The sequence below is a fragment of the Pantherophis guttatus genome, chromosome 3 (assembly GCF_059756535.1).
Source record: "Pantherophis guttatus breed Tessera chromosome 3, ASM5975653v1, whole genome shotgun sequence".
Classification (NCBI taxonomy): domain Eukaryota; kingdom Metazoa; phylum Chordata; class Lepidosauria; order Squamata; family Colubridae; genus Pantherophis; species Pantherophis guttatus.
In genome coordinates this window covers 10343775-10352925 of record NC_142065.1, presented here as the reverse complement: position 1 = coordinate 10352925, position 9151 = coordinate 10343775, and the positions used below count along the sequence as shown (strand labels likewise).

At 44.8% G+C, this 9151-nt stretch overlaps 1 protein-coding gene across 1 annotated transcript in view; it reads left to right on the top strand.

Moving 5' to 3' along the window:
• The first annotated feature begins 1950 nt into the window (after positions 1-1950).
• The window catches only part of NTSR1 (neurotensin receptor 1), a 209540-nt gene continuing 202339 nt past the window's right edge, over positions 1951-9151 (top strand). Inside the window, exon 1 of the mRNA XM_034441330.3 lies at positions 1951-3018. Coding sequence (XP_034297221.2) covers positions 2320-3018 — 699 coding nt within the window. The 5' untranslated portion in view covers positions 1951-2319. The remainder of the gene's footprint in view (positions 3019-9151) is intronic.

Here is a 9151-nt window from a genome sequence, read left to right as displayed (position 1 = left end):
CTATCTATCTATCTATCTATCTATCATCTATCTATCTATCTATCTATCTATCATCTATCTATCTATCTATCTATCTATCTATCTATCTATCTATGGTATCTATCTATGGTATCTATCTACCTACCTACCTATCTATCTATCTATCTATCTATCTATCTATCTATCTATCTATCATCTATCTATCTATCTATCTATCTATCTATCTATCTATCTATCATCTATCTATCTATCTATCTATCTATCTATCTATCTACTATCTATCATTCATCCATCCATCCATCTGTCTGTCTGTCTGTCTGTCTGTCTGTCTGTCTGTCTGTCTATCTATCTATCTATCTATCTATCTATCTATCTATCTATCTATCTATCTATCTATCTTCTATCTATCTATCTATCTATCTATCTATATCTTCTTTCTATCTATCTATCTATCTATCTTATATCTATCTATCATCTATCTATCTATCTACTATCTATCATTCATCCATCTGTCTGTCAGTCTGTCTGTCTGTCTGTCTGTCTGTCTGTCTATCTATCTATCTATCTATCTATCTATCTATCTATCTATCTATCATCTATCTATCTATCTATCTATCTATCTATCTATCTATCTATCCATCTAATAAACAGTCAGAGTCCAGAGACCCTGGGACATCTATGCAAACAATGGCCGTGGTAGAAAGATGGCTGGAAACAATATACAGAACACAGAATAACAGAGTTGGAAGGGTCATTGGAGGTCTTCTAGTCCAACCCCCTGCTCAAGCAGGGGACCCTACGGCCTATACGGTTTCAGACAGGTGGCTGTCCAGTGTCTTCTTAAAAGCCTCCAGTGTTGGAGCAATCACAACTTTTAAAGGCAAGTCCTTCCGCTGATGATTTGTTCTCACCATTAGGAAATTTCTCCATAATTCTAGGTTGCTTCTCTCTTTGTTCCGTTTCCATTCATTGTTTCTTGTCCTGCCTTCTCGTGCTTTGGAGAATAGGTTGACCCCCCCTCCCCTTCTTTGTGGCAACCCCTCAACTATTTTATAAATTTATTTGTCGTATTTCTATGCCGCCCAACTCCCTGGGGACTCTGGGTTGCTTACAACAAAAAATAATGCGAACAATATACCATAAAAGTTGTTTTAAAAAAACATTAAAAACCCATACACTCCATTCATGGCCGGGTCTCGCAAGATCGCAGCAGCGAGATCAATGGCCCCAGGCCTGCCGGAAAAGCCAGGTCTTCACCGCTTTCCGGAAGGCCAATAGGGTGGGGGCGGTCCGGACCTCAGGAGGTAATTGGTTCCAGAGAGCCGGGGCAGCCACAGAGAAGGCCCTCCCCCGCGGGCCCGCCAACTGACATTTTTTAGCTGACAGGACCCGGAGGAGACCAACTCTGTGGGATCTTACCAGTCATTGGGAGGTATGAATGAATACATAACATCATAAGTAAATATGCTCCCCATCTCACCATCCAGTGACTCTGGGTGGCTTACAATCTCGAAATCCGTAGTATAAAAAACAACCAGAAAATTAAAACATTTTAAAAAACGGTAGGTGTGAAAAGCGAATACGTTAAAAGGAACGCCGTTAGAAAGAGGTGGTGGATGCAAAAGACCAAATGTCTTCCTAATGTCCCTTTTTATTTGTATCCATTTCACGTGTTTGTAATCATGTTTATACTTTTATCCGTTATCTTATGTATGCTTGACAAGTAAATAAATAAAAAAATAAATAAAATGTTTAAACCGGGTGCAGGTGGGATGGAGAAATAGGGGTAAATCTATCTTTAGAGAAGAATTATGTGTGTCCTGTTTTGCAAACCGGATGGGTGTCCTTTATGCTCCTTTGCTCATCCTACGAGGAGGGGAGGCGCATGACCTGTTAAAGCACATTATTGCAATTCCCATCTAGAGGGAATGGGAATTCGTGGCTTGCACAGAGAGCAAAGGGGAGGGGGGGAGAAGAGGGAGGGTCGAGGGAAAGACACAGCCGCCTGTTTGCAGAGTGAAGATGCATCCACTCTGAGAAGCGGCTGCTTGCAGCTTTCTGGCCCCTCGTCTCCGCACGAGGACTGCTTAAATCTGTTCCTCCCCTCCCTTGCACAGAAACGGAGAGACTGGTCCGGAGGCTCCTCCTTTCTCTCCTATGAAACTGAGTCAAGTTTCCTCTTAGGGTGCATAGTGGGAGGTGGTTTTTTTTTTGCTTCACTCTGCCAGGCAGGAAGGTGCCAGCTGCATCTCCCACACCGTCTCCTGCTTGAAAAATAAGCTTGGGTACCTGAAGGAGCCACTGCATCTCTCCTTGGGTGCAGCGCTGGGGAGCCAAGCGATGCATCTCAACACAACTTCTTCCCTCTACCAGCTGGGATATCTTATGAGTGAGTTTCAACTGCCCTCTGCTAATTCTGTCCTGCCCGAAGCAGAGAACCTCTCCAATGGTTCAGGACTTGGGTCCATGATCCCACCCAACGAGGAGGATCTGGATGTGAACACGGACATCTACTCCAAGGTGATGGTGACCATCATCTACCTGGTGCTCTTCTTGCTGGGGACGGTAGGCAACTCCATCACCGCTTACACCCTGGTGAGGAAGAAGTCCCTGCAGAACCTCCAAAGCACCGTGCATTATCACCTGGCCAGCTTGGCGTTCTCCGATCTGCTCATCTTCCTCCTCTGCATGCCCATCGAACTCTACAACTTCATCTGGGTCCATCACCCCTGGGCTTTCGGCAACGACGTCTGCAAGTGCTACTACTTCCTGAGGGATGCTTGCACCTACGCGACGTCTCTCAACATCGCCAGCCTCAGCGTCGAGAGGTACATGGCCATCTGTCACCCTTTCAAAGCCAAGAGCATCATGTCCAGGAGCCGGACCAAAAAATTCATCAGTTGCATCTGGGTGGCCTCCTTCCTGCTCGCCATCCCGATGATCTTAATCATGGGCGAGATCTACAGGATACCCCAAGATCCCAACTCGCTGGTCTGCACCCAGATTGTGGATGATTCCACGCTGAAGATTGCCATTCAGGTGGGTCTCTTTGCCTGCTTTTCTTTTAGCTTAGGGTGAGTAGCTTGTCTCCATTGCGCCAGGGTCTAGCTATATTTAATGCCTACGATTCGGAGATTAGTTAACGGCTTTAAAAAGAGAAGGAGAGAAGCAAATATAGGCAGAGAGTGGGGTTTTTTTTCTATAAATCCATAAGCTCTTCCTTGTCAGGACAGATGGCAGCAGATGCTTAAACACACACAGTGCCCTATGTTGTTTGACAGTTTGGAATTCGTGCGTGCAGCTGGTCCCTGAAGACTTGAGCCAGTTCACTAAACTTTGCAAAACAACCATTTGTGTCAAGACTGTTTCACAGGGTGCATTCTTCAGAAGAACATGGGGGAGGGGGAGAGAGACGAAAGGTACGTGTGCTGACAACACTTACTTCCAAACGGGTCAGTCCTACGGGAACAGGAACAAAGTGCAAAAGTCTAAGAGTGCCATTCAGTGCGTCCACGGTTTGCAAAACCAGCTTCGTTGCTCTGTGTTGTCAGAAATACTGGAGGATGCAAGCAAGGTGGAGCATGAGCTGCTTTGGTGAAATCAGAATTGGGAGCTGCACAAAAACTGGGCAACCGCCTACACTGTACAAACCAACCGAATTGCACTGATTTTTCTCTTGTTTTTATGTCACTCGTTCTGTGAACTTTTACTCTTCTGTATAATTTTGTCCACCTCTGCCCTTTGAAAGTGGTTGGATTTTTCACAACAACATGGGGAGAGAAAGAAAAAAAAAAAGAGAGAGAGAGAGAGAGAGACGAAGGAAGGAAGGAATGAAGGAAGGGAGAGAGTGAAAGAAGGAAGGAAGGAAGGAAGGAAGGAAGGAAGGAAGGAAGGAAGGAAGGAAGAGGGAGGAGGGAAGGAGAGAGAGAGAGAGAAAGAAAGAGAAGAAAGAAGGAAGGAAGGAAGGAAGAGAGAGAGAAAGAAGGAAGGAAGGATGGAAGGAAGGAGGAGAGAGTGAAAGAAGGAAGGAAGGAAGAGGGAGTGAAAGGAGGAAGGAAGGAAGGCAGGCAGGAAGGAAGGAAGGAAGGAAGGCAGGAAGGAAGGAAGGAAGCGGGAGGGAGGGAGGGAAGGAGAGAGAGGAGGGAAGGAGGGAAGGAAGAGGGAGGGAGGGAAGGAAGGAGAGAGAGAGGAAGGAAGGAAGGAGGAAGAGAGAGAGTGAAAGAAAGAAAGAAGGAAGAGAGAGAGAGAGAGTGAAGGAAGGAAGGACGGGAGAGAGAGAGTGAAAGTTAAAAGGAAGGAAGGGAGGAAGGAAGAAAGGAAAGAAAGAAAGAAAGAAAGAAAGAAAGAAAGAAAGAAAGAAAGAAAGAAAGAAAGAAAGAAAGAAAGAAAGAAAGAAAGAAAGCTGTAATCCACAAGAACCGAGTGTTGACTTCAGCGCAAAACAATCAGGAACATTTTCCCCCTATTCATTAAACCAACTCTCTAGAGCGATGGGATCCAAAAAAAATTTCAAAACATTTGCTGCTCCAAATTTAGAATTGCATGTTGCAATTGCTTTTTGAAAAAATCCAAAGAGGATGAAGGGATTTTCATTTGCCAGAGCAGAATCGAGACGCATTTTGCTTTTATAGCCCTCTTAGCGTGTAATGCATGACATTAAGAAGCAGAAAGTGTTTCCAGCACCACAAATCCATGCAATAATTTGAAAGGCAGATTCTCTCCCCTAAATTTGTTTCCCTCGTCTGCTTTGCTAATTCCTCATCTTTACTCAGGGAAGAATCCAGTTGAATACAGTAGAACTTCTGAGAAGTCATGCACGGAATGACATCGTTTACCTCCAATTTCCCCTTTCTTCCACACGACCCCAAATATAGCATTTTCTGGAGGTTGCAACACTCTTGTTATTTTACCCTCCTCCCTAGAAAAGTCGCTAAATAGAATGCTTCAATGTGAGTGTGATGGTTTTGAAAGAATGCTGAGCAGCAAGTATTTATTGTTAAATATTTATCAACCTCCTCAATCGATAAAGGCTCTGAAGAGAGACCTCAAAACCAAAATGCTTACCTTATAATAGCAGAAATAGAAATAATTAACAATACTATTATCAAGAGAGCCACCCACAAATTCCATGTGTTAAAGGCTGGCTAAAATAGCATAGCTTTCTGGAATGCAGGCAGATGTTGGAAGCAGATGTGCTTCTGGGACCACATGTTCTTCAAGGTGAGGGTCTCTGTTGAGGAAGTCCGTCCTAAGACAGAACTCTTAGTAGAATAACAGAGTTGAAAGGGATCTTGGAGGTCTTCTAGTCCAACCCCTTGTTCAAGCAGGAAACCCTATACGGTTTCAGACCAATGGTTGTCCAATCTCTTCTTAAAAGTCTATGGAGATTCTCAGTCATCCAGGTCACTGGTGTCCCAAAGGTGCTTTTTTCAAGAGGCAAACTGGACTTTCTGGTTTGAAGACGTTTTGCTTCTCATCCAAGAAACTGCTGCTGCTGCTGCTCCTTCTCTTTCTCCACCTCCTCCTCGTCCTCTTCATCCTCCTCCTCCTTCTTCCTCTTCTTCTTCTTCTCCTCCTTCTCCTTCTCCTTCTAAATCTCCAGCGATGGAGCACCCCCAACCTTTCTGGTTTTTCTTTGAAGACGTTTTGCTTCTCATCCAAGAAGCTGCTGCTGCTGCTGCTCCTTCTCCTTTTCCTTCTTCTTCTTCTTCTTCTTCTTCTTCTTCTTCTTCTTCTTCTTCTTCTTCTTCTTCTTCTTCTTCTTCTTCTTCTTCTTCTTCTTCTTCTTCTTCTTCTTCTTCTTCTTCTTCTTCTCCTCCTCCTCCTCCTCCTCCTCCTCCTCCTCCTCCTCCTCCTCCTCCTCCTCCTCCTCCTTCCTCTTCTTCTCCTCCTTCTCCTTCTAAATCTCCAGCACCCCCAACCTTTCTGGTTTTTCTTTGAAGACGTTTTGCTTCTCATCCAAGAAGCTGCTGCTGCTCCTTCTCTTTCTTCTCCTTCTTCTCCTCCTCTTCTCTTTTTCCTCCTCCTCCTCCTCCTCCTCCTCCTCCTCCTCCTCCTCCTCCTCCTCCTCCTCCTTCTCCTTCTTCTCCTTCTCCTTCTCCTTCTCCTTCTTCTCCTTCTCCTTCTCCTCCTCCTCCTCCTTCTTCCTCTTCCTCTTCTTCTCCTCCTTCTCCTTCTAAATCTCCAGCGATGGAGCAACCCCAACTTCCGAAGGCAAGTTGTTCCACTGGTTAATTGTCAGGAAATTTCTCCTTAGTTCTAAGCCGATCAGTTTCCATCCATTGCTTCTTGTCCTGCCCTCAGGTGCTTTGGAGAATAGTTTGACTCCCTCTTCTTTGTGGCAGCCCCTGAGATATTGGAAGACTGCTATCATGTCACCGCTAGTCCTTCTTTTCATTAAACTAGACATACCAAGTCCCTGCAACCGTTCTTTGTATGTTTTAATAAGGTAGACCCTGATATATCCTAATGCCTTATTTCATGGAGCTTTACAGGTGAACATTTTGAGCCTAACTTGGAAAGCAACCAGTGGACAGTGTGGTGTCCTCAAAAACTGTTATTCGGCATAAACAGATTGTCCAAACTAACAGTCATGTTGTTCGTTGGAGATTCTCAGTCATCCAGGTCACAGTTGTCCCAAAGGTGCTTTTTTCAAGAGGCAACTGGACTTTCTGGTTTTTCTTTGAAGATGTTTCACTTCTCATCCAAGAAGCTTCTTCAGCTCTGACTGGACTCAGCTGCCAGTCAGAGCTGAAGAAGCTTCTTGGATGAGAAGTGAAAAGTCTTCAAAGAAAAACCAGAAAGTCCAGTTGCCTCTTGAAAAAAGCACCTTTGGGATAATAGTCATGTCGTTGCATTCTGCACCAGTGGTATCTTCTCAGTATTCTGCTAAAGCCACACTCCATGGAGCTAGTAGTAAGAATCCTAATAGGAGACAATCAAGGTATGAGTCACAATTGCAGGAAAAATTGTAGGTTGGTGATTGGTGCCCTGGTTACACCTTGGTCATTGTTTTCACCTGTTGCTCTGGCAGGAGCTGTGAATCTAGAAGCTTTTTCAGTGGAAATACAGATAGTCCTCTGCTTACGACTACAATTGAGCCCAGCATGTATGTTGTTAAGCGAGCAATTTGTTGAGTGAGTTTGGCCTCCATTTTACGACTTTTCTTGCCACGTTGGTTCAGCAGATCATTGCCATTGTTAAATTAGTTAACCCGGTTGTTAAGCGAATCGGGTTTCCCCATTGACTTTGCCTATCAGAAGGTTGCAAAAGGGGATCACACACGACACCGGCGACACTGCCACCGTCATAAATGTGAGTCGTTTGTCAAGCATCCGAATATAAATCACATTATAACGGTCAAAAGTGTGAAAAACAGCCATAAGTCAGTTTTTTCAGTGCCGTTGTAACTTCGAACGGTCACTAAATGAACTGTTATAAATCGAGGACTACCTGTATAACCTTAAAAAGGCTGGAATCAATCCCATTGAAAAGGAACTCTGTCTCAGTATGTTTCAATCTAAGCCAGTGATGGCTAACCTTTTTGCCGTCATGTGCCAAAAGCGGGGGGGAGCGCGGGGAGGTTGCCCACGTGCGTGCCCACACCCATAATTCAATGTGCCCTGCGCATGCACGCACGCCCTCCACCCCCCAGCTTTTAACATACGATGGTCCAGTGGGCCCAGTAGGCCCGTTTTTCACCCTCCCCAGGCTCCAGAGGCTTTCTAGGAGCCTGGGGAGGGCAAAAACAGCCTTCCCCACTCTCCGGATGCCGGACACAGCCCATTTCCCTACTTCCGGTGGGACCAGAAGGCCCAAAAATCAGCTGGCTGGCGCACGCATGCATGCTGGAGCTGAGCTACTGTAATAACTTGCGTGCCCACAGATGTGGCTCCGTGTGCCACCTGTGGCACCCGTGCCATAGGTTCGCCATCACGGATCTAAACTATTCTCCAAGCATCAGTTTGAGATCTCATCAGGATTGGTTCAAGAACTCCCTCACATTATCATGTATATCAGTGAATATTATTGCAGAAAGAGCTTGCAAACTTCCAGTGCTCTAATTAGGACTTCCAATTCCATTTTAGAGGGAGCAGAATACCGGAAATGCTCTTGTGGAAATTTAATTCCATTTATATTTGAACACGCTACTATTTACATGTGCATTTATACACTGAAAACTAAATTGTGTTGAAGGGTTTGACCTAGAAATCAGGAGATTGTGAGTTCTAATCCCATTTTAGGCATGAAAGCCGACTGGGTGACTTTGGACCGATCACCAGGAAGCTGGGAGTTCTAGTCCCACCTAAGGCATGAAAGCTGGTTGAGAGACTTTGGGCCAATCACTAGGCGACTGTGAGTTCTATTCTCGCCTTAGGCATGAAAGCTGGCTGACATTAAGCCAGTCATCAGGCTACTGTGAATTCTAGTATTGCCTTAGGTATGAAGGCCAGCTGGGTGACTCTGGGACATCCCCAGAACACTCTCACTTCTAGTGTCATTTTAGGCATGAAAGCTGAATGGGAGACTTTGGGCCAATCACCAGGAGAGTGTGAGTTCTAGTCCCACCTTAGGGACTAGATACCTCGCTGGGTAACATTAGGATAGTCTTCAGGAAACTGTGAGTTCTAGTATTGCCATCCCCAGAACACCCTCAGTTCTAGTGCCATTTTAGGCATGAAAGATGACTGTGAGACTTTGGGCCAATTAATTGGATGACTGTGAGTTCTAGTCCCGCTTTAGGCATGAAAGTCACCATCTAGGTGACTTTAGACCAATCATTCTTTCTTGGCCCAACTTACAGGGTTGTTGTGGGGAAAAAGAGGAAGAGGAAGAAGCGTTAGTAACGTCCATTGCCTTGAGTTACTTATAAAGTAAAACTTGGGATAAAATCCAAATTAAAAAAATAAATATTCACCAATTGATACAGATTGGTGCCTGTAGTACAGTGATACTCTGATACAGATCAAGAGCCTGCAGTACAGTGGATTAAAGCACTGTTATTAACATCTGCTGCTTGCAATTACTGCAAGTTCAAATCTCACCAGGCTCAAGGTTGACTCAGCCTTCCATCCTTTCAAAGGTAGGTAAAATGAGGACCCAGATTGTGGGGGCAATAAGCTGACTTTGTATAAATATACAAAAGTATGAAGGCTATTGCTTAACGCATTGT